The sequence below is a fragment of the Mustela lutreola genome, chromosome 4 (genome assembly GCF_030435805.1).
Source record: "Mustela lutreola isolate mMusLut2 chromosome 4, mMusLut2.pri, whole genome shotgun sequence".
In the NCBI taxonomy this organism is placed as follows: domain Eukaryota; kingdom Metazoa; phylum Chordata; class Mammalia; order Carnivora; family Mustelidae; genus Mustela; species Mustela lutreola.
The window spans coordinates 34377501-34403850 of NC_081293.1; the positions used below are offsets into that span (position 1 = coordinate 34377501).

Sequence of the window (26350 nt, forward strand, 5' to 3'; positions counted from 1 at the left end):
TTGATAAGCATATGCTGTTTCTCTTTTGTTATTCCTTTTGCTTACCTTTATTTATTTATTTAAGATTTTTTTATTTATTTACTTGACACAGAGAGGTCACAAGTAGGCAGAGAAGCAGGCAAAGGGGAAGGGGGAAGCAGGCTCCCTGCTGAGCAGAGAGCCCAATGCGGGGCTTGATCCCAGGACCCTGAGATCATGACCTGAGCCAAAGGCAGAGGCTTAACCGACTGAGCCACCCAGGCACCCCTATTATTTATTTATTTATTTATTTATATTAACATATAATGTATTATTAGCCCCAGGGGTACAGGTCTGCGCCCTGTAATTTATTTTTACATTGTCTTTCACTGTATGTTTCAGTTCTAAATTCTTCAGTGGTACACTAATTCATGTTTTGCAAACATAGCCCTCTTTGTTAGGCCAGTATTTGATGTTTGCCTTGTTTGAGGGAACTGTTCATCTATTTCATACTTACTTGCTTAGAGTAACATTTCAAATGTTACCCATCCACTTTACTTTGGCAGACAGCTGTCTAAATCCCTTAGGATTGTACCTGGCCAGTCTCCCTTTATGTCCCCCTTTGTAACCTGGGCATTACTGCGCAGCTGCCAGTGTCTGTTGCATTTTGTGTCGGAAGTCATCCTCCAAAGCCTCTGGCAGTTGTCCCCGAGCTTTTTCACTTTCTCTCAGGACAGAGTTGAAAGTGCTCTTGTTGCAGGGGCTGTGTCCACTCCCAAATGAATGCTTCATGAATGTTTATGAATTGTCATCAATCTCTTGTATATTGTTCTGATGCGTGGGCTGTCATTCAGGGAGACCAAAGCCACCAGTATAACAAGCTTGTCCAAAATCGGGCACCTTGTGGAAGAGAATATGGTAATACCATCTATCTACCAAGTTATTTTACTTCCTAACACAATTTTCAGAGTTCTCCTTGAGACTTAGCGCATTCATTTTTTTAGGAAGTCAGCAAGAGTAGAAGCACTTTCTTGGGCTGAGTCTTAGGTCTTAGCAGGTTCTCCCATGTATTGAAAGAAAGTCCTTAACAAACATTACGTGTCCTTCATGTGGCCATGTGAGTTCTATATGCACCCTTTGTATACCCCTCAAAAGGAATTCTCAAAATGCCAACATGAACACTTCTTCTGGACACAGTAACAGAACTCTTCCATCCATTAAGCCCTATGATTCCTCCCTGGGTATGGAATATATTCTTATTCAGCAATGTTTTTTTTTTTTTTTAAAGATTTTATTTATTTATTTGTCAGAGAGAGAGAGAGAGAGAGCAAGAGCGAGCATAGGCAGAGTGGCAGCAGAGTCAGAGGGAGAAGCAGGCTCCCTGCAGAGCAAGGAGCCCCATGTGGGACTCGATCCCAGGACTCTGGGATCATGACCTGAGCAGCTGCTTATCCAACTGAGCCACCCAGGCGTCCCAGCATGTTTTTTTTTTTTAAATTTTTAAAATATTATTTATTTATTTGACAGAGATCCCAAGTAGGCAGAGGGGCAGGAAGAGAGAGAGAGGGAGTAGCAGGCTCCCTGCTGAGCAGAGAACATGATGTGGGGCTCGGTCCCAGAACCTGGGATCATGACCTGAGCTGAAGGCAGGGGCTTTAACCCACTGAGCCACCCAGGAGCCCCTCAGCACGTTTTTCGAACTGGTAGTGGTCAGAGGCAGCTAGGCCAGATCAGGAATACCATCAGCTGGGAGATCTGTCAGCCATACTCACAGAGAGGTTAGTCAGATTGCTTTTATCTACCCTACAACAGGCAGTAGGACTAAGTCCAGCTAGCCAGGTAGAGTATTTTGTCTAGAATAAATAAGAAATAGACAGTGGTTCTGATGGTCAGGCACTGAAGTTGTGAAGGTCCAGTGACGAGTAGGAACACATTGAAAATGGATGGGTATTCAGTAAAGGGGAGTTTTCATTGCAAGTAGTGGGCTTTCAGCTGCAAGACGGACATTCAGAGGCTAGAATCAAACCTCTGAGAGGATGGGTCAGAACAAGTGGGAGAAGATACAGGCCTTGTTACTTGAATTGTGATGTAAAGGAGAAGTGGGATCAGGGACAGGACTGACCTCGGGGCAAGGCATCAAGCTATTGGCCTAAAGCTTCTTTATCCACAAGATTCAAATAAGATTGGTCCCAGGCTGGCACTGAGTCTGCTGAGAGGATGGCAGTGATTCCCACTTTGATAATTACGAGGCAACAGAGGCAGAAATGTCCCTGATGATGCTGCAGGGGGAGGGGTTCTGCTGTGGTACTGAGCTGCTGCTTTTGCTATGCTTCTCGTAATCTTCTGTTCACATATCTTTTGACATCATCTTATCTCTACCCTCTCTCCCTGAACTTATTTTTCCTTCTGACTTTTTTTCTGGGCTGTTTCTGTCTTGCCCTCAATGAAAGATTTTAATAAACCAGAGCACAAGTGTTTCTTGGTCTTGTTTTCTTTACGTCTAGAAGCAAGAAGGCCAATGTACATGTACTAGATGCAGTTGATGGTAGTCTCTGGCAGGAAAAAAACCACGGAGCACAAACTTAGCAAATAATAATAAAAGTATGTTTTTGTGTTTTGGATCTCTGGATGAGCCAATAAGGTGTTTTTTTTTTTTTTTTTTTTTTTTTTTCCCTCTTACCGTTTTTGTTAACCCTGGGCCTCAGCTGTTCCTGGGAAGGAGTACTTTGTTTTGCTTTTTTAAAGACTATTTTTCAACTGACTTGGTTCCATTTTTTCCCTAGCTACTCTTCTTTTAAAATTTTAGTCAGTAGCATTACCCACAAGATTCCTGCATGCAGTTTTTCACATTAAAAACGAAGGGCTCTAGCCAAAGGGTAATAGAGACCGTGATCAGAAGCCTCTATACTTGATTGCCTGTTTTGATTAAGCATTATTGGATTTACTGGGTCTTAGCATGCTCTTGGATATTATGTAGGTTTTCATGATTCAGGTTTTATAAATGCATATATATAACATGGGTTTATAGTGTTTGTTTGTTTGTTTCTACTTACCTTTAGGGTTGCAATAGTTTCCAAGTCCTTTGAAGGAAAAACTGACCGCACAGAAGAGTGGTACGGAACCCAGTACAAGCAAGAAGCTATACCAGATGAAGTCATTAAGGTAGGGTTCACTCATCTGTGAATAAACTTAATGTGTAAGGGACACACAAGAGCATGAGCTTTCCACATCAGCCAACTCACAGCCCAGAGTATGGAGAGTGATGGCCCACGGCTCTCTGTACTGTCCTGAGCAAAATGAACAAGGAGATGGGAGAACTAGAGCTGAGATTTTTGCATTAAGAAATGGCACTATGGCCACCTTCTCTTGTGTCTGTTAGATCAGCAGGGCTGAAAGCAGACTCCCAGCTTCATGCACTCAGAGATCACTGAAGTCCAAAGTACACAGAGGAGGAAAACAGGCAAGAAGAGATGAAGGAGAGAGCATGAAAGACAGATAACAAGGGCTCCAGAGGCCTTATGGTCATTTTGTATATACAGGTGGGAACGGACTCTGGATTCACACTGTCTTCACTTTAGGAGATGCTATATTGTATGCTATATGTATTTAGGAGATGCTATATTGTTGTCTTGTTGCTCTTTTTTCTATGTAAGGGAGTTAAAATTTGCTTCAAACAGGCGTGTTTAGATAGTATGTTACCCTATTCGTCAGTAGTCCAAATTTTGTTTTTGAGTCTTTTCTACTTGTCTAGTGTTTTTTCCTTTTCTGGTTTTCATTGTCATTGTATTTTTGAGATTGTGTCCTTTATTCATGGGAAGACACCAGAAAGCCTTGCTCTGACTAGATTCTAGTTAAACTTGAGTAATGGACATTTCTTTTTCTTTTTTAAATGATTTTATTTATTTATTTGGCAGAGAGAGATATCACAAGTAGGCAGAGAGGCAGGCAGAGGGGGAGGGGGAATCAGGCTCGCTGCTAAGCAGGGAGCCTGATGTGGGGCTACATCCCAAGACCCTGGGATCATGACTGGAGCTGAGGGCAGAGGCTCAACCCACTGAGCCACCCAGGTGCCCAGTAACAGACATTTCTTAAGTGTACCTGTGTAATACAGAAAAAAAAAAATAGTTTAAGAAAGTCATTGCTGGGGGCGCCTGGGTGGCTCAATGGGTTAAAGCCTCTGCCTTCTGCTCAGGTCATGATCCCAGCCTCCTGGGATTGAGCCCCGCATCCGGCTCTCTGCTCAGCAGGGAGCCTGCTTCCTCCTCCCTCTCTCTCTGCCTGCCTCTCTGCCTACTTAGGATCTCTATCTGTCAAATAAGATAAATAAAATCTTTAAAAAAAAAAAAAGAAAATCATTACTGGTACTTCTCTGACATGTTCACAACATAGGATGAGATTACTGGAGCCACTTTGTGTGGAAAAATACTCATTTAGCTAAACAATGAGGAATGCTGATCTCCCATGAAGTAATCCATAAAACAGAAGAGAACCTCTAGTCACCAAACTCTGATAACAAACGTACCTCAAATTTTTAAAAAAGGATTTTGTTTATTTATTTATTTATTTGAGAGTGTGCAAGTGGAGTGAGGGGCAAGGGGAGGGGAGGGAAAGAACATGACATGGGTTCGATCTCTTGACCCTGAGATCATGACCTGAGTCTAAACCCAAGAGTTGGATGCTTAACTGACTGAGCCACCCAGGCGCTGCCTGAATGGGAATTTTTTAAAAACAAATTTACCTGGGGGATGCCTGGCTGGCTCAGTTGGTAGAGCCCAAGATTTTTTATCGCAGGGTCGTGAGTTCAGGCCCCATGTTGGGTATAGAGCTTACTTAATTTTAAAAACAAAACAACCCAAATTTGTCTGGGAGTTTAGCAGTGAAACGATTTACTACGTGTTTCCCAGCCCCCACTGATTCGGCCATTTGGGAGATTTAAGCTGCTGCTCATAAACAATATGGCCAACATCCCCACCATCTTAGTGCCAAAAAACATAAACTCAGGGACCAAAATAGAACTGCAGAAACTACAAGGCTGTGCTATTTCATCTGGAGAACAAATTACTGAACCCAGGATTATTGGCACTTGGTGGCTTTTTATTTTTTTTTTAAATAATGAAGTCTTATAATAAGAGTCCAACAATCACTAACCTGTGATCTGTCCCATTGAGCTTTCAGAACTAGCCCGTTGAGCATATCCAACCTACAGGTTGTATCCACCCTGTTGCACAATCCAGGCTTAAGACTCTGCCTTGTTCTTGACCTTGTGCTTGAATTACTGGTTCACTTGGAAGTTCACATGGTCATCTAAGAACAGTTGTGGACCAGGCTCTAAGGAGCAGTACTGAAACTTAGTAGTTTTCAGGCTACGCGTAAAAATAACCTAGTGCAGTTGGAAGTTTTATTCTTCTGTAAATGACCTATTGTCTACCAATTGCAGGAATATATCCCTATACAATTATTCTTCCTTCTTTAAAGAGCTAAAGCCAATGTGATCTTCATATGGACTAAGTAGTCTCTCATCTTTCTGTAGCCACAGATTGCCCCTTAACCTCAGCCAGTCATTTTGGAAATATGTAAAGAAGAAAGATTACTAAGTACAAAATCTTGATTAATAGAGAGAACAGCTCAAGTTTCATGAAGAGCCATCAGTGGATCTTAGGAGTAAAAAAGAAAAGCTGTGTGACATTTAACCCCTTAATACTTGATATTAAGTGTGACATTTATCCCCTTAATACTAGATATTAAGCAAAAGGACTGTTTTAAACTTTTGAATCCAACTTTAATTGCTTTTGTGTGTTTTTTCATTATTCATCCAGAAATGGCAAAATGCTGACTTGAATGGGAAATTTAAACTTCCAACGAAGAATGAATTTATTCCTACGAATTTTGAGATTTTATCATTAGAAAAAGAAGCGACACCGTACCCATCTCTTATTAAGGTAACATGTTGGAATGGGTGATTTTTAAATTTAGGCAATATACCTATTACCTGGAAGAGACCGGAGAGATGATTTCTTGCATTTGGTACTATGTTGGTTTTGGGGGCTCACATCCTAAGAGCTACTGAAAGTTGTAGAAAGAATAATTGCAAGGAATATTAAGAGGCTAGAGGTGTTAAAGCATACAAACTACTAAACAATTTAGAATCTAGGGTATTGTTTTCTTTGCAGAAAAAAAGTTAAGTCTGGACTACAATCACAATTTTTGTTTCAAGATTTTATTTATTTATGACAGATAGCGAGAGAGGGAACACAAGCATGGGGTAGTTGGAGAGAGAGAAGCAGTCTTCCCGCTGAGCAGGGAGACCTATATGGGGCTCCATCTCAGGATGCTGGAATCATGACCTGAGCCAAAGTCAGATGCTTAATGACTGAGCCACCCAGGCACCTTGTACAACCACAAATCTACTGAAAGTTATTGGCCTACTTTCCATATTCACTGAGGACCGAGTCAGGAAGTTGATATGTGCTGCATCATGAAAGTTAGAGATAAAGAGAATTTCTAAACCCTGGAAGAGAGCATATCTAAGGGAAGCTGTTGGATTTCCGGCCCTTAAAATTAACTCTCAATATTTTAGAGTGGCTTTAGGAAGTTGATAAGAACAATGAACTTAGGAAATTAGTAAGTCAGTGAGAGCAGTGATTGAGAAATGGGGCTTGTTTTTCTTTTTCAGAATTTTCTCTTTTCATTATTTCATACCTTGAATAGATTTTGTAGAAAAATGGATCAAATTATTACTGCACATCTTCTTTCCTACATTCTCTTTCTAAGCTCACCACCAAAGACATACATCTTTTTCTTTTCTTGAAAGCACCTAACATTCAGATCAACTCAATGAAATAAGAATTAGTGTTTAGAAACTTGAAATTTATCACAAGTATCTAGATTATTAACTAGACAATCATTTTTCCTTAAGAAAGGGAGGAATTCAGATGGCAGAGGAGTAGGGGAATCTAAGCTTGCCTTGTCCCTTGAACACATCTAGATAAATATCAAATCATTCTGATCACCCAAGAAATCAATTTGAGGACTGCAAGAACAGTGGAAGGTAGAGGCTATGGAGAGTGGATTTGGGAGAGTTAAGAACTGTGGAAGCTGCGGAGGGGAGGGACCCCTACTTAGGAAGACTACTGCAGGGTATTATAAGCATCGGACCACAAAATCTGAAGTTTTAGAAGTCTCCTGCCACCAGGATCATGCCTGCCTTAGTGGTGCTCCTGTGGGGGAAAGAGGGCAGATACTACAACGTAGTCTGAGGATCCCCTGGGTTGCAGGGGGAAACAGTTCCCTTCTTTGGAGTACATTTCAGAGTGACAGCAAGGCCTCTCCATGGCCAGAAGAAAGGGTGGCACCAATGTGCTGCGCTGTTCCCAGGCACTGGAGCAGGGACACCAGCTGAGGGCAGGGAGACACCAGGCTTTTGGCTCTGCTTTACTATAAACTCTGAACTGCTTCTCAGTCCTGCAACTGCCTTCCTGGGACTGGCTGCAAACAGCAAAAGTGAGGAGACATCCTTCCCCAGAGGATCAGTACGAAGTGGTGCTGCGGGAGTCCCTAAAATTTGGAGTTTAGAAGCCTAGCTGCGCCCTGAGATAAAACAGCTTGGACACAGAGAGGGAGAAGGCAGGGATTTGACAGAAGCTAGGGCACAAGAGGGGTGATTGTTTGCTCTTCTGTGAGGGCTTCCTGAAGAGTGGTGGGCACGAGCTATACGCTGCATAGATGAGAGCAGAGCGGAGCCATATCCCCTGTTCTTCCCATCCCCCACCCCATCAACACTGACTGACCTCAGTGAGCTAAACCACACAATCAAGCAGAGATCAGAGCCATTATACTGCCCCCCCCCACCATGCAGGCGCATTTCTACAAGGGCAAATAGGCCTGAGAATCAGTGCAGCAGGCCCTTCCCCCAGAAGACTAGCACAAACCCCTTGTATGTACCAATTCTACAGATGATAAAGTGCTACAGAGCTTCAGCTCTAGGGGCAGTAGGATCTAGCTTCTTTTGATAGGCAGACCAAAACACACCTAGGATCTAGTTTGTTGTTGTTGTGTTTTTGTTTTTGTTTTTCTGGACAAAATGACAAGATGGAATTCACCCCAAAAGAAAGAGCAGGAAATAAAAGTAGCAGCGAGGGATTTAACCAATACAGATATAAATGAGATGTTCGAACTAGAATTTATTTACTTTAATTTATTTATTTTTAAATTTTCTTTATTTGAGAAGGAGAGAGAGCACGTGAGCAGGGGGTTGGGGTGGAGGGAGAGCAAACTCCCTGCTGAGCAGGGAGCTGGATGTAGGGCTCGATCCTGGGACTCCAGGATTATGACCTGAGTCGAAGGCAGAAGCCCAACCAACTGAGCCACCCAGGCACCTCTGCACTAGAATTTAAAACAGCAATTATAGGAATACTACTTGGGCTTGAAAAAAGCATAGAAGACACTAAAGAATTCCTTACTGTAGAGATAAAAGAACTAGAATCTAGTCAGACCGAAATTAAAATGGTATAACTGAGACGCAAACCCGAATGGATGCCATAACAATAAGAATGAATGAAGCAGAGGAATGAATCGGTGATATAGAATATAGAATTATGGAAAATAATGAAGCTGAAAGAAGAGGGAAAGGTATTGGATCATGAAGGTAGACTTAGGGAACTCAGAAGCTTCTTAAAATATAATAACATTCCTATCATAAGAGCCCCAGAGATGATGCGAGAGAAAAGGGGGCAGAAAGTTTACTTGAACAAATTAACTAAAAACTTTCCTAATCCAGGGAAGGATACAGATATTGAAATCCAAGAAGCTCAGAGAACTCCCATTAAATTCAACAAAGGCCAGGCATCACCTATATAAATCATAGTCAAATTCACAAAATACACAGACAAGGAAAGAATTCTAAAAGGAGCAACGGAAAAAAAGTCCTTAACCTACAAATCAGATTTGCAACCGATCTGTCCACAGAAACTTGGCAGACCAGAAGAGAACGGCAGGATATATTCAATGTACTGAATGGGAAAAATATGCAGCTAAGAATACTTTATCCAGCAAGGCTGTCATTCAGAACAGAAGGAGAGGTAAAGAGTTTCCCAGACACACAAAAACTAAAGGAGTTCCAGCACTGCAAGGAATATTAAAGGGACCCTTTGAGAAGGAAAGAGAGACCAAAAGTAACAAAGACTAGAAAGGAACAGAAAATCTACAGGAACAATGACCTTACAGGTAATACAATGGTACTAAATTCATAGCTTTTAATGATTACTCTGAATGTAAACAGACTAAATGCTCCAATCACAAGACATAGGGTATCAGAATGGATTAAAAAAAAAAAAGAAGAAGACAAGATGCATCCAAATGCTGTCTACAAGAGACTCATTTTATTTATTATTACTATTTTTAAAAGATTTTAATTATTTATTTGATAGACAGACAGCGAGAGAGTGAACACAAGCAGGGGAAGTGGGAGAGGGAGAAGCAGGCTTTCCACTGAGCAGGGAGCCCAATGTGGGGCTTGATCCCAGGACCCTGAGATCATGAACTGAGCCACCCAGGCACTCCACAAGAGACTCATTTTATACCTAAAGACAACAGCAGATTGAAAGTGAGTGGATGGAGAACCACTTCTCAGGTTAATTTATGTCAGAAGAAAGCCAGAGTATCCATGCTTATGTCAGACAAACTAGATTTTAAAACAAGGACTTAAGAAGGGATGAAGGGCATTATATCTTAATGAATCTATCCATCAATAAGATTTAACAGTTGCACATACTTATGCCCCCAGTTTAGGGGCATCCAAATATATAAATCAATTAATAACAAATATAAAGTCATTGATAATGAAACAACGATAGTAGGGGACTGTAACATCCCACTTATAGAGCAGTGGACAGATCATCTAAGCAGAAAATCAAGGAAATAATGGTTTTGAATGACACATTGGACCTGACAGACTTAACATCTATTCAGAACATTTCATCCTCAAACATAGAATACACATTGTTTTCTAGTGTATGTGGAACATTCTTTAGAATAGATCGTATACTGGATCACACACAAATTGGCCCTTAAGAAGTATAAAATGATCAAGGTCATTCCATGCATATTTTCAGAGCACAATGCTTTAAACTTGAAGTCAACCATGAAAACATTTGGAATGACCACAAATACATGGAGGTTAAAGAACATCCGGCTAAAAGAATTAATGGGTTAACCAGAAAATTAAAGAAGAAATAAAAAAGTACATGGAAGCAACTGAAAATGAAAATACCCTAGTCTGAAGGAAAAAATGAAACAAGATGGGATCGGGAGGGAGACAAACCATAAGAGACTCTTAATCTCTCAAAACAAACTGAGGGCTGCTGGGAGGAATGAGGGTATGGAGAGGGTAGTTGGGTTATGGACATTGGGGAGGGTATGTGCTATGGTAAGTGCTGTGAAATGTGTAAGCCTGATGATTTACAGGCTTGTACCCCTAGGGTAAATAATACATTATATATCAATAAAAATAATCAAAAAGAAAAAAAATACCATAGTCCAAGATTTTTAGGTTGTAGCAAAGGCAGTCCTAAGAGGAAAACATATTGCAATACAGACCTTCCTCAAGAAGCAGGAAAAGTCTAAAAAAAAAAGAAGAAGAAGCAGCAGGAAGAGTCTCAAATGAACAAGCTAACCTTACCCCTAAAGGAGCTAGAAAAGGAGCAGCAGATAAAGCCTGAAGCCAATAGAAGAAGGGAAATAGTAAAGATTAGAGCAGAAATAAATGATATAGAAACAAACAAACAAACAAAAATCAGAATGGATCAACAAAACTAAGAGCTTGTTCTTTGAAAGAATCAATAAAGTTGATAAACCCATAGTCAGACTTATGAAAAAGAAAAGAGAAATGACCCAAATAAATTTAAACAATGAAGAAAGAGATGATAACTGGCACCACAGAAACACAGATAATCAGAATATTATGAAAAGTTATATGCCAACAAACTGGACAATCTGGATGGAATGGATAAATTCTCAGAAATATACAAATTACCAAAATTGAAACAGGAAGAAATAGAAAGTCTGAACAGACCCATAATTGGCAAAGAAATTATATCAGTAATCAAAAATCTCCCAACAAACAAAAGTCCAGGGCCAGATGGCTTTCTAGGGGAATTCTACTCTTCTTTAAAAGAAGAGTTCATACCTATTCTCAAACTGTTCCAAAAAATAGAATGGAAGGAAAACTCCCAAACTCTTCTACAAAGCTAGCCCTTGATCCCAAAACCAGACAAAGAGAAGAATTATATGCCATTAAAAAGGAGAATTATATGCCATTATCCCTGACAAACATGAATGCAAAAATTCTCAAGATACTAGCAAATTGAATCCAACAGTACATTTAAAGAATCATTCACTGCCATCCAGCAATTGCTCTACTAGGTATTTACCCAAAGGTTACAAAAATATAGGTTCAAAAGGATACATGCACCATGATACTTATAGTAGCATTTCAGCACTAGCCAAACTATGAAGAGAGCTCAAATGCCCATTGATTGATGAATGGATAAAGATGTGGCATATATATACAATGAAACATTACTTGGCCATCAACAAGAATGAAATCTTGTCATTTGTAATGGTGTGGATGGAACCAGAGTGTATTATGCTAAGAGAAAGAAGTTAGACAGATACCATATGATATCAGTCACATGTGGAATTTAAGAAGCAAAATAGATGAACATATGGGGGGAGGGAGAAGAAAAAAAGAAAAAAGGAGAGAGGGAAACAAACCATAAGAGACTCTTAGAGAACAAACAGGATTAACAGAGGGAGGTGGGTATTAAGGAGGGCACTTGTTATGATGAGCACTGACTGGGTGTTGTATGTAAGTGATGAATCTCTGAATTTTCCTGAAACTAATATTGCACTATACGTTAACTAACTAGAATTTAAATTAAGAGCTTGAAGAGAAAAAAAAAAATGACCTTTTAATGAGTCATAGGTTAGGTTATTCAAGGAGAAATCTTATTTACTTACCTCTCCTATTATTTGTTGTTTGTTTTAAATAGGTCTTCTCAAACTAAACTAAGGAGAACATTTCTAACTCTTGTAAGAGTTTCAAGAGTTTTTAATACAGTATGGGTGAAATGGAGAATTAAAGTAGTGGCTTATTTGTTCATCTTTGGTTGTGTTATGTATTACTACATAACAAATTCCTCCAAAAGTTAGGAACTTAAAACATTTATCTCCATGTGGTTTTTGAGTGTCAGGAATCTGGAAGTGACTTAGTTGGGTAATTTTGGCCCAGGGTGTCTTATTAGGTTATAGTCAAACTGTTGGCTGGGCCTTCAGCCTCTTAAAGCTCAATAAAGGCTGAAGGATTTTCTTCTAAATTCAGTTGTGTGGTTGTTGGCAGGCCTTTAGTTCTTTACCACATGGGCCTCTCAGTAGAGTTGCTTGACCTGGAAGCTGGCTTCCTCCAAAGTGAGTGATTCAGGAGAGAAAAGTGGGTGAACAAGATGGAGGCCACGACGTCTTTTAGAGCCTAATCTCAGAGGTACCATGCCATCGCTTCTGTCCTAGTCTGTGCTCGCATAGACCAGTCCTGGTTCATTGTGGGAGAGATGACTTTACAGGAAGGTAAATGCCCTTAGGCAGGAATTGCTGTGGCCTACCTTGGAGGCTGGCAGCCTCACCCTGCTAGGGACTCCTGCATCTGCCTCCCAGTGTTCAGAAAGGCAAGAATAGGATAGTTGGTATTGGCTTCTCCAGTCTGTCTCTTCCTCTGCTATGTCCCTCTTTCCCTCACCAAGGGGGAACGGAAGGGTGATTTCTCTCTGCTGCTAGAATCGGCAGTTTTCTCTCTACACCTTCCCACCTGGTGACCCTCTGAGTATGCTTCAAGGCCGTGAAACTCAACATTGCCTCTATCCTACTCTTGAAGAGTAGTTTGAGCTTTTTGCCGAATATGCCCATATTTTTTTATTAACCAAATTGTTTCTCCATCACAGGATACAGCTATGAGCAAACTCTGGTTCAAACAAGATGATAAGTTTTTCTTGCCAAAGGCTTGTCTCAACTTTGAATTTTTCAGGTATGTTAAATGAATCTAGCTACACAGTTTCTTATAAAAATCAACAATCTCATTCCTAAAAGTTTTCTTTGCTTCCGGGAGGACCCATGTGTAGAAATGGAAGGAACTAGAGTTACATAGCCTGGACCAGGGAGGGCTGCTGCTGGTAAGGGATATTGTAAAAGTCAAGGTTGTCAAGTCTTCCTTTGCACTGGTGAGCATACCCTTTAACTGACATGATTTATGTTAGCCACCTTGAGGACCTTCCTAGCTTTCAAAACTTTGGATCCTGGGGAGGTTGTAGACTCACCCAGAAATGTCATTCAGGAAAGGTTAAATAATTGAGGGTGTTTTCTGTTGTAGCTTCAGTTTTGTATTTCTGAATCTTGCCCAGAGGAGGAGGTGGTAGTTACTAAACTGTTTGGAGTCCTTTCCAGCCTTTACATGTCTGAAGCCCTTAGATACTGTTTTCTCTGTTCTTGGCATGGCCACTTAAAAATGATTTAATTAAAAAGGAAGAACATGTTTAGTAACATTTATGAATACTACTGTTGGAATGATTTCACAATATAAATCTGCAGCTCATCTCTGTCTCCTTTTATTTATTTGTATAGTATAGTGTACCATCCAGTTCAAATTTTACTTTGTGAGTTTATACTTAATTTTTTATTTAAAATTCAGTGGTGTGTGTTTATGAAATCTGTCATCACATAATAATGTTCATTAATTTTTATTTGATCTACTTGACTTGAAATTAAAACTAAATGCATTTTTAAATGTTTTGGAATAGGGAAAAAGAAACTCTAAATAGAAAATTAGTATTTCACCAACATGTACAGCTGAGCTTGCAGGTGGATGTAAACATTCTATTTTATAGCAGAAGATTCATGGACTTAGTCTGGAACTTCCTGAGAAACTTCTCACACTAAACTTGAGCTGTCTGGCTATGGCTTGGTGTTGATAGAGAGTATTACAAAACTGGTTTTATTTTTTGATATTCAGAGTGATATTTGTAGCATTCCAAGCAGCTTGTCACCACTTTCCCATTTGACTTATATGATTATGAATTTTTTTACCTTTTGAGAGACCATTTGATTGTTTTGCTTCCCGAAATTTCCTCTCTCCGTGTTCTGCTCTTCCTGGAGTTCACACTGTTAGGTTTCTTATGTATTCTTCAAGACATTTTCTGTGTGTGTACACCTTTTAGTATTTTCAGAAACTGGGTTATATTATCCATTCTTAGATACAGTTTTAAAAACTCTGAGCATACAGCACCTGAATACAAAATAATACTATTTTTTAATTAACAAGTGAACCAGAGTTTGAACATTGTGATTGAATCATGTTCTCTTAGAGCTCACCAGCGCAGCTGCTGTGCATGCAGCATTTTAGGACACTTTTTGCAATTGCGTTCTAAGCTTGAGCCATATGGCTCTGAGCTCCCAGACTTGGCTTTTTCTGGCTTTTCACTTCCACCTGAGATTGGCACATAGATGCCTGTGGGTCTGAGTCCTTCCTATATTCTCTTTTATTTGATAATTTTGCTTTTGTGAATTGTGCTCTGAGTTTCTGAGCTGTTGTTTGCCTAAAGAAGGAAGTGTGTCATGTATATAAAACAGTACTTTAATTGTACTATATACAGTACTGTAATTGTCATGTATATAATACAGTACTTTAAAAACAGTGACAGAGCATCCATTTAGATTTTCCAGATGGAGAATGTTTATGTAGTTACAGAATTTTCTCTTTGATTTTAGTTCTTAGTGGCTAAGCTTCTTCTATTTTTGCTTCATTATCTGGTTTGACAAAATTGTTGCCTTTTCCATCAGTATATTGGCTATATTTACTGTGCTACAGATAGAGTGAAACTTTAATTTGCTGCCAAACAAGCCAAGCAGGCACCTTGGGCTCAGGTCCTTTGCACTGGCTGTTTCCTCAACCAGACCCACCCAACCAGATATACCCAGAGCGTGTTCCTTTGCTTCCTTCAGGTCTAGGCCCAGGTGTCACCTTATGAGAGAGGCATTGATTATCTTTTTTTTTTTTTTTTAAAGATTTTATTTATTTATTTGACAGACAGAGATCACAAGTAGGCAGAGAGGCAGGCAGAGAGAGAGGGAGGAAGCAGGCTCCCTGCTGAGCAGAGAGCCCGATGCGGGGCTCGATCCCAGGACCCTGAGACCATGACCTGAGCCGAAGGCAGAGGCTTTAACCCACTGAGCCACCCGGGCGCACCGGCATTGATTATCTTATGTAAATTAGCAATCATCCCACCTTACTACCACCGCCCTTCAATCCTATTCCTCTTACCCTGCTTAAATTTTTCATAACACTATCCCCACTTCATATATTAAGATTTATTCTCTCCTCCAACTAGACTATTAAACTGTCAGGTCAGTGGCTTTGCCTGATTTTATTCCCAGTACCTAGAGAAAGGTCTAGCAGTAGGCTCTTCTGAGTCATATCTGCTTCCATGTATTACAGTAGTAAGCATGTGCTACACATTTGTTGAGAGAATGACTTTTATTTGTCATAAAGGTAAGCAGTGTCATATAATCAAATGACTTTGTCACTTGACTTGCATTTGAATCCTAATTTTGCCACTACCAGCCAAGGCGACATGCAGAAAGCTATGTTTCTTATTTGGGAAATGATTTAAGTTAGGGGATCACTGTGGTCCTGTTTAGCTTTTGCACTCTCTGATTGTTTCCTCATGTTGGTTGCTCTTCTTCATTTAAGTTTTTTTTTTTTTTTTAATTTTAATATTTTTTCCTAGCTCTGTCTGTAGTTATATGGTGGGAATTATCAATTATTTTACTCACAGTGCTGTAGCTTTATTGGTTTGTGGGGGAACTCAGATATGAGCTAACATTTCACAGGTATTCGTTTTTCCTGTTTAAGTTCAAAAATCACAGCACACAAACTTCTCAGTCTCATACTCATGTCCACCCAGAGTATGGCTTGCTTAAAGGGAGGAGGACATTAAATGCCAGATGAGCTCTGTTGGCCATGCCTCCTTTGTTTTTGTTTTGTTTTTTTAATTTATTTTTTCATTTTAAGTAGCCAGTGTGGGACTGGAGCTCACGACCCCAAGATCAGGAGTCATGTGACTTCTAACTGAGTCAGCCAGGCACCCCAGCATGCCTTGCCCTTTTATCCTCAACACAGGCATGCCTTTTGGCCTGTCCCCATTCCTTACCTGCATTTCTAATTTGTCAGTCTGACCCCACACCATCTGGGGCAAACAATCGCTTCTCTCTCCTCAGCACCACCAGAACACATGGCATACTTCAGGCTTCTTTTTCAGACATCTTGTATTTTTTTTGGCTCCCGAGAAGAACAGACTCAAGAATTCAAACCATATCTTCAGGAAATGATATTAACCGATGTTCAGTTTCTTGATCCATCTCGAAAGGCCCCATCACATTGGGAAGTAATAAATCAGCTATTTTACTGTCAACATTTTCTTCCAGCCCATTTGCTTATGTGGACCCCTTGCACTGTAACATGGCCTATTTGTACCTTGAGCTTCTCAAAGACTCACTCAACGAGTATGCATATGCAGCAGAGCTAGCAGGCTTGAGCTATGACCTCCAAAATACCATCTATGGGATGTATGTAAGTACCCACGTCTTAGAGCCTTCCACTCATCAACATTTTTTTATATTGATTTGATGGAAGCATTTTTGATTGAGGGTATGAGTTTAATTTCTTTTTAAAAAAATATTTATGGCTAATCATATTTTCTCATCATTTAATTTTTCAGTTAGCTCTTATTCTAAGTATTCAGTGATTTCATTCACATTATGCAAATTTTCCTTGATTTCTGTTTTTGTTTTTGGTTTTTTTTAACATCTTTCATCAGATTGTCGTATTTTTCTCCTCAAACAAAATGGGACCCTGATTGAGGTTTAGATCTCACCCATTCTCTATGTGAAAACTCGGTCTTTCACAACAGAATAATGTCTTCCTGCCATTGTAAAACATAAGGTTGGCTGATTCTGTTTCCCTAGACATTCAGATCATGAGGCTGCATATCCATACTCTTCGGTCATGTTTCTTCATTACCATGCCACTGCCTGAGGTATCAAAGCATTTCTTTTGTTTTTCTTTTTGTTAGTCGCTACATTTATGCTGATCCTCTCCATTGCAACATGACATACCTGTTTATCAGGTTATTGAAGGATGATTTAAAAGAGTATACATATGCAGCACGCCTCTCAGGTTTGAGCTATGGCATTGCATCAGGGATGAATGCAATACTTGTAAGTAAAATGAAAACCAAAGAAAAGACGCCACACCGTTTAAGCGTTATGTTGAGCTTGGGAAAACTATTAACTTCTGCATTTTTAAACAAGAAGATTGATGGTTTTTTCCTTGCACCTTTTTAATGATTGAAGAACTCAAATTAGTAGTAGTTCCACTAATGAATGATTCAGTAGAGTTTAGTGCAATTTGTGAACATGTATGTGTGCTACATTTATTTGCATGTTCCTCTGCTTGAAATGTTTAACATATTAATTCTGAAAGCATGTTGTTCTTCCCATGTGCTTGTGTGTATTAACATCCATAAGTGAAAGATACCTGTAGTTACTGTTGTGGTGCTTGAATTTTACTCCTATATAAGCTTCTTTTATTTTTGCTGACAGCAATAGAAAGCTCCTGTGTTCAAATACATTTGATGTTTTCATTTAATTTATTTTGTAGTGTGCACCATTAACTACGTTTGTGTTTTAAAATAATCATTATTAAAAACATCCCAAAATATAACTTGATTTTTTTCCCTGAAACTATTTCTGATGTGTTTCAACTTCTTTCTCATTTCCAAATTAACATTCCTTCCATGGCACACATTCATCTTCACTGTTATTGAAAAAATATTGTACGTTTTAGTAACAGCTAAAATGAGAGCATGTGCTGTGTACTCTGTACTCCTCTTTATCGATTCTTATACAAAAGGTTTTAGGGTTTTAAAATTTTTATTTTGCAGTGCTTCCCCCCCCACAAGTAAAATTTCTGGTAGCTTTCATTTAATGTGTAAGTATGTACATAACTAACCATTTTCAGAGTCTAGGGAAATTTGAAGCTCAGAGATCAAAAATTCCAAATAGGAAAGTAATAATCTATTGTTTATTTTTTGCTCTTGAGTTTTAGTAGCATATTACCATTAAAATGGATCATTTGTAATTCATGATAATATGAGCTTTCTGCTCATTGTAAATCTAGTTCCACATGAGGTGGCCTCCATAGTCAATAATAGCCTTCACTCCTGCGATTCTTGCCTATCATTCTGTGTAAGGTAGAGGCTTTCATAGTTCTTCAGTTGCAGTAAGTCCTCTATTGCTGTGGGTGCCACCGTGTGGAGGTACAATAGGTAGTCCCTGCTTTTCCAGTGTTAGCTTTTGAAGACTATTAAAATAAAATGTCCCAAGGCAAAAATCCTGATGGTACAGACAGTGTGTCTTCATAGTACATCTGTTTTGCCATTGGCTTTTGATACATCAGGAGAGCTCATCAAACAAGCAAGTGGTGAGACATACGGATCCTTTTTAGGCAACACTGAATGACAAAAATGGCAAAATGCCCACACACAAAATTGGGGCTGTCTGATTTCACCAAAGATGATTTAAAAAAAATATTTAAATATAAACAATTTTGAGACATTCCTAACAGTTCACTAGATGATAACTACTGGTGATTTTTACCTTCTTACCACGTCTCTAAAACCCACATTAAGCCTGGCATTCCTTAAGTTATTTTTGAAGATTAAACTTAAAACACATTCTGCAGTTAATTTTGATTTAATGAGAACTTGAATTTTGATGATGTGGTATGTTCTGCTGTAATCTTGCATCAGGTGAGTTTTCCAATTATTGCCTTTGTTTAAGAATAACAAAATTAGGCTTTTGGGTTATTAGTAAATAAAGATGTAAATAAAGATGTTCTCTTCCTAAGTTAAATTATATTTATGAGAAGATAAATTAGTTGAATTTCTTTTTCACTTTTATTTTAATATACCTGGCTTTGGATTTTCTCAGTGTTTAAAAATCAAGCTTAAAGTGTTTATTTGGAAGGTTTTTTTGTGATATTTTTAGACTTCTAATACTCTGAACTCTTTTTTGTAGCTCTCGGTGAAAGGTTACAATGACAAGCAGCCGATTTTGCTAAAGAAGATTATTGAGAAAATGGCTACTTTTGAGATTGATGAGAAAAGATTTGAAATTATCAAAGAGGCAGTAAGTTTTCTGAACTCACTTTTGTAATCTTGTTGTTCATAAGGTGGTAATTTCGCCTTATTTCAAACATTTTTAAGAGGAGAGGAGGGAAAGCACTGCTAACCCTATGGCAGTCCTATCACTCTGTCTTTGCTAAGTCCTTTCCTCTACCCAGAAGTGACCCCTGATGACTCGGGGACACCTGACCCTCAAGAGCTGGGGATGTTGTGGCACTGACCTTCAGAGAGAAGCCTGAGGTAGACCTAGTAGCAGTGAGAGACCCCTTGAAACTTTCATCCCCCCTCCACTTCAGAAGGACGCATGATTCTTCAGACTGAGGTCTACTTGTCATGAGAACCTTGTCACATGAGTGCAGACTATTTAGGCTCAAGGTGTCTTCCAGTTAAACTCAACTCATAGTTGGCCTGATAATGGAAACATGGGATAGATAACAGTTTTAAAAGCCAAACTGTGACCTTAATTGTACACCAAAAGAAAAATCACCATTGGGGCGCCTGGGTGGCTCCGTGGGTTAACCATCTGCCTTCGGCTCAGGTCATGATCCCAGGGTCCTGGAATTGAGCCCCCCATTGGGCTCTCTGCTTGGCGGGGAGCCTGCTTCCCCCATCTTGCTGCCTGCCTCTCTGCCTACTTGTGATCTCTGTCTTTCAAATAAATTAATTTAAAAAAAAGAAAGAAAGAAAAGAAAAATCACCATTTTCAAATGTAGTTTTTGGATGAAGATGCAATATTTTGCATATGTAGGTGGACTTGCTGCTTGCTTATACAGACTTTTGGAATGTCCTTATGGTACAGAATCCAAGGACACCAAGAGATACAGGCCCTGAAAACTGGGGATGACTTTCTGAAGGTTGAAAGATGTCCCACAGGGAGAACACTTAGAATACGTGTCAGATGCTGTGGATAAAGCAGCAGCCCAGATAAAGAAAAAGCATGCCTTTAAATTAAAGGTTCAGAGAATATTTGAGTAAGCCCCATTCTAAATTCAAAAAGGAGAAAGAAGCAAATATTCCTATATCCCAGTAACACAGGATTTATGCAGAATAAAGTTTGATTATAGTTGATTTGGGACGCCTGGGTGGCTCAGTTGGTTAAGCAGCTGCCTTCGGCTCAGGTCATGATCACAGCGTCCTGGGATCGAATCCCACATCGGGCTCCTTGCTCAGCAGGGAGCCTGCTTCTCCCTCTGCCTCTGCCTGCCATTCTGTCTCCCTGTGCTCGCTCTCTCCCCCCTCTCCCTCTGATAAATAAATAAAATCTTTAAAAAAAAAAAGATTATAGTTGATCTTTTCAAATGATTTTAAAAGGACTTATAAAATTAATGAACCTGTGTCTTCCTTCACTAGTATATGCGATCGCTTAACAATTTCCGAGCTGAGCAGCCTCACCAGCACGCCATGTACTACCTCCGCCTGCTGATGACTGAAGTGGCCTGGACTAAAGATGAATTAAAGGAAGCCCTGGATGGTGAGACTTTTTCTGCTTATAAGCCTCTTTATTTTTTTCTAAAATATTTTGATTTATCCTGATATCTAGTGTTTATGTTTCTAATAATTTCTAGTTTTATTAAAGCCAGCTGTGCATATACTTTTTTTTTTTTTTTTTAAATAAAAACAGTGTTGCCCTTCGAAGTGGCTTTCATATTCAGGCTGTGTTGCCACATTTGCCTCTTTTTTTTTTTTTTTTTTTTTTAAAGATTTTATTTATTTATTTGACAGACAGAGATCACAAGTAGGCAGAGAGGCAGGCAGAGAGAGAGAGAGGGAAGCAGGCTCACTGCCGAGCAGAGAGCCCGACGCGGGACTCGATCCCAGGACCCTGAGATCATGACCTGAGCCGAAGGCAGCGGCTTAACCCACTGAGCCACCCAGGCGCCCCATTTGCCTCTTTCAATCTGGACCCATAGCAGCTAGTTATTGCTGTTCATAGATTTCTGCAGGTGACTAAAGGTTTTGACCAAAATACTTACCCTTATTAATACTAAAGTTTTCAGAAGAGGATAAAAGGGCTGAGGTTGAAAGTCTTGTCACGTAGGAATTGTGCTCAGACATCTGTAGCTCTGTTAGTTAAACACAGAAAAATGTGTAAAGCCTAAAGAGTCGTCCTTTGTTGCTTTTTTTCTAAAATCTCAAATCTAGTTTTCAGAGATTTCATTTGAAAGTCCTAAATTCCTTGAGGGCAGTGATTATGCCTTCCTTTACCCTCTTTATTTGGTATCCAGGGCCAAGTATGTCCTCAGTATGCATGTACTGAATGGAATGAGATTACTTCAGGATTGTTTCATTCTGAAGAATGAAGACTGATAGTGCCCTTTATTGTTTTATCTGTCTCGCTTCTCAGCATTACTTTACCAACTCATCTTTTCCCCCACATGCTCAGCAGTAAAAGAATACTATTGAATTTTTAATGACCTTGTATGACAAGTCCTTACTTAAACTTATTATGTAAGTATAATGCTTTTGATGTCTTCAGTGACAAATCAAGAGCAGAGTATTGACAGTCATTTTAGTGGTTGCCTCAGTCATTGGGTAGGCATATAGATTATAAAATTCATTAACTAGAACTAATGCATTTTTAATTTGGACAGTTAATATCCTTCACAAAATGTTTGAGTCATGTCTAGTTAATACCAAGAGTTTTACCTTAAAAAAAAAAAGCCACATAATTGATTATAAAACTATTTTGAAACTTGAACCTGTGCTCATTATAATCAGAAAGCAAAAGTGTTGGGTTTTTTCCTCCCTTTGTTAGATTCTGGGTCATATGGTATATTAATTTTAAGCCGAATAAGCTCTAAAATATATCATAGGAATATGAAACCTAAAATGTGTTTTTTATAGAGAAAGTGCTTTTTCGGTTGACACTCTCTGCTCAAAAAATAATCCTTCTGTTGCGGCATATGTATATACTCATACAGTCATCCAGGAATGTTGACGTTTCAATGTGAGAGGTTGGCTCCCTCATGACTGTCAGTCAGTCAGCCGTGTAGGTGCTGGGGTAGCAGGAACCTCAGAGTTCAGTTCGTTCCCACAACACTTACTGACTGCCTGCTGTTCACCAGGCCCTAGACTTCAGGTGCTTGAGATAAACAATGATCAGTTATAGTTGGGGTTTCTTGGTTCAGGGACTTCCAGTCTAGTGGCCAAGCCGGAACGTAAACAGATCATTTCAGTATAGGTGGAGAGAGTAGGTGTTGTGATAGTGATCTGCAGAGAAGTGCTCCCAGCGTCTGGAGAACAAGCATGCGCTTCAAGATGAGTAAAGCCAGGGGTTACATGCCGGCTCTACAGCTTACTAGCTTGATGCCTTTGGAAAGAAACTTAAATTATCTTCCCTTGGGTTCTCTCACCTTTAAAACAGGAGTAGTAGTGTATACTTTGAGCTTTATAAGATAACACATATAAAATGACCCATAGTAAGCACTGGCTAATTCCCTTCCTGTGTCTCTGAATTTTAGTCACTGTTTTTAGCATCCACTGCAGCAGTTACTAATAGGATGTCCTAATGGAGAGGGGACAACTCTTTCTTATTGAAGAAATAAATCAATGCATGGAAAAGGAATGAGGGGAAAATCGCTGTTATGATGCCATGGCAGTAATTGACACAGGCAGTGTGCACCAATGGATGCTAAAATTAGTGAGTAAGGGGAAACAGGGTGTTACTTGTATAGTCTCAAAGTACATTTCTCCCCAAATAAATATTTATTAATCACAATGGGAAAAGTTAGCGTTGATGGGCACATGGCTTAACCTAATTGCTTGTAGAACATGCATGGGTTACTCTGTTTTAACTGAAAAATGAAACAGTGCACTTACAGTAAAGACATCTGGCAGACAGCACTGTAAGCAAGTGGTCAGTGTTAACATCACCAGGATGACAGCACACCAACATCCTGCTCCCCTGTTGTGATACATCGGTAAGGATGCATTACCTCTGTGGTTCTCTTCCTAGTAGTTGAGTGTTTAAGCTCAGTTTAATCATGGGAAAACACTAGTCAGACTCAAAGGACATTCTATAAAGTAACTGAACAGTACTTTCAACAATCTAAGGATCATAAAAGTCAAGGAAAGACAGGAATTGTCCTAGATTAGAAGAGACCTACAGCACTAAGGACATGTTACTAAAATGCAAGGTGGAATCATGGGTTATATCACAGAACAGAAAAAGAATATTGGGAAAAACTGAACTCAAATATAGACTCCATTGGTGACTAGTATTGGAGCAGGGTTAATTTCTTAGTTTTGACCATTGTGCCGTGGAAAGCTTGGGTAGAGCGCATATGAACTCTGTACTGTTTTTGTAGCTCTTCTGTAAGTCTTCAGTTAGCTCAGGGTCATTTCTTTTGAAACCTCATAGGTAGAGCTCACTATTTTTTTACACCTTTACAGATGTCACCCTTCCTCGCCTTAAGGCCTTCATACCTCAACTTCTGTCACGGCTGCACATCGAAGCCCTTCTCCATGGAAATATAACAAAGCAAGTGAGTGGTTGAGGTTCTAGCAGACTTGTGGGGATCAGTGTAAGAGATTTTCTTTACCCTGGCCTAAGACTGTTCACCACCACAGTGTGAATATAAGCACATTAGTGTTGACTTCTCTGCTCTATGGAGGAAGATAGAACAGCATATGAGGGGGTAGAATGATGGTGGTCAACTGTGGACCTACTTTCATGGCTGCCTCCTCCACTCTTGCCGTCTTGTGCAGTCACAGGAGGAAATGGAAATAATAATCCTTACTCTGTGTAGGACAGCAGGACTGTGTAGTGCATAAGAGCACATGGTGTGCAGTCAGCCTGCATTCAAATCCTGACTGCCACATACTAGGTACTTATTCTTCCAGAATAAGTACTGTTTTTTTCATCTGTAAATTAGAGCTTAAAGATTAAATTAAATGGTACATGCCAAAGGTTTAGCACATGGAAGGCTTTTTGGAATTCCCATTCTGGAATTCTGGCAGCCTCTCTCAAGACCCCACACTTTCAGGATGCCTGAGTGGCTCAGTGAGTTAAGTGTCTGCCTTTGGCTTAGGTAGTGATCCCAGGGTCCTGGGATCGAGTCCTGTATCAGGCTCCTTGCTCAGTGGGGAGCCTGCTTGTCCCTCTGTCTGCCACTCTCCCTGCTTGTGCTTGCTTGCTTTCTCTCTCTGTCTCTGACAAATAAATAAATAAAATCTTAAAAAAAAAACAAAAAAGACCCCACACATTTCCTACTACTCTGCTATACTGTCTCCAAAACAGTGTGCCTGAGGTCAGATGCTAATAAGTGGCAAAGACAGGATTTTTTACTAAAGTCAGATATATTTATTAAAGATTTTATTTATTTTTAGAGAGAGAGAGAGTATACATGATTGGGGGTGGGGCATAGGTAGAGGGAGAGAATCTCAAACAGAATCTCCACTGAACACCGAGCCCAACGCAGGGCGGGGTTCGATCTTAGAACCCTGAGATCGTGACCTGATGTTGAAACCAAGAGTCAGGCGCTTAATCGACTGAGCCCCCTAGGTACCCCAGTTGTATTTCTTAAAAAGCCTTATGCTCACTCACTTCCTTTGCTTTGTGTCTGTGGTCAGGGTCATTCACTTGGGACCAACTTTCCATCACCAGTACCTCTCCAGCTTTGGCGGTTCCTTTTCCCACAGCACTGAGGTCATTGTCGATGCTGGTCTGGGTCTGTTTTTCTTCATCTCTGCCACACTGATTGTATTACCGATTGACAAATTCAGTTTTTACCCATTTGAGTAGGGTCAAATATATTTAAGGTTTAAAAATCCATTTTTATGATAACTAGTTTATGTTGTTTTTGTATTGCATGGGCCACCACCCAGTATGCCATTTTTATTCTCAGATGACATCTGTGGTTTTGTAATGTGCTATGCTCTTTTCCCACAGGCTGCACTAGGAATTATGCAGATGGTTGAAGACACCCTCATTGAACATGCTCATACAAAACCTCTCCTTCCAAGTCAGCTGGTTCGGTATAGAGAAGTTCAGCTCCCCGACGGTAAGTTGGATATCTTAACTTTGGTACCGGACTGCTTTGACGTAATGTTGTGGCTGATTACAGGTGGGTTGAAGTCACTTGGATAATAATGTTAAGTTTTATGGTGAAGATCTACTGGCTTCTCTACTATTCATGGAAGTATGGTTAAAGAGAATTAATTCTGCCGGAAAATTCTCTACAGTAAAGCCAAAGAGGTGAAATTGGAGGTAGGCAGTAATTTTAAGAGAATGACATCGGAATTGACTGGCAGTTGAATGTAGAAGAGTTAGGAAGTAAGAAAGGTACAAAGCTGAAGAAGTGTTGACTGTGAAGCATGAAATAAAATCTATTTATGAAAAATGGAAGCTAGAGTCATAATACTGAATTGGAGGCCCATAGGAGTCTTTGGCAGAAATAGTTTTAGGAAACTCACAGGTGCAGACAACAGCATGTATTCATTACATGCATATTTCATAAGGAATTAGCATAAAAGAACAGGTAATAATTAATACACTGGAGTTTGCAGTGTTGGATTACTTTTGTATTAACAATGGTTTCTTTTCATAGAAAAACTCATTAAGCATTATTTTCACTTATTGTTCAAAATTCTGTAATAGGTAACAATTAGACCAAGGATGAGAAGCATTGATTTTTTTTTTTTATGTGTTCTTTTTGTTTTTGTTTTTAGCTAAATGTGATGTTGGCTATTCCCCATGCATGCGTGGTCTGTGCTCCAAGCCAGGCACCCCCCCACACACATATACTGTTTTATCTGCCTGAGATAGTGCTCCCTTTCCTTCTCTCTTCCTTATAGACATCTGTACCCTATTCTTCCTTCCAGGCCCCATCTTACAAGCCACCCATTCCACTAAAATTTTCCTCAAACTCCCAGCTGGAAGTAGTCCTCCTCTTCCGACCTCCCAGCACAGGTTTTCTGAAGCTTTCTTTGTTGAAGATGCTGAGCCCTTCTTCTCTTGCATTGGGATTGAGTGCATCTCCATCCTGTTGCTGGACTGTACAGTGTTTAAGGTCGGGCTCTGTTTCTGACTCCTCTGAGAAGCTGCTGAAGCTACTCCAGCACGGTGTTCCCTCACCGTGATACCTCACGGTGTTCCTGTTGTTGAACGC

At 39.8% G+C, this 26350-nt stretch overlaps 1 protein-coding gene across 4 annotated transcripts in view; it reads left to right on the top strand.

The window, feature by feature from the left end:
• IDE (insulin degrading enzyme) overlaps positions 1 to 26350 on the top strand; it is a 131134-nt gene that overhangs the window by 90348 nt on the left and 14436 nt on the right. For 3 of the 4 annotated variants that reach the window (XM_059169451.1, XM_059169448.1, XM_059169450.1), the window contains exons 12-19: positions 3018 to 3120; positions 5775 to 5897; positions 12948 to 13030; positions 16483 to 16627; positions 19135 to 19245; positions 20592 to 20712; positions 23634 to 23725; positions 25132 to 25243. In XM_059169451.1, coding sequence (XP_059025434.1) covers positions 3018 to 3120; positions 5775 to 5897; positions 12948 to 13030; positions 16483 to 16627; positions 19135 to 19245; positions 20592 to 20712; positions 23634 to 23725; positions 25132 to 25243 — 890 coding nt within the window. Of the gene's footprint in view, positions 1 to 3017; positions 3121 to 5774; positions 5898 to 12947; positions 13031 to 16482; positions 16628 to 17129; positions 17275 to 19134; positions 19246 to 20591; positions 20713 to 23633; positions 23726 to 25131; positions 25244 to 26350 lie in introns of all 4 variants that reach the window. The other variant, XM_059169449.1, reaches the window with a different exon arrangement.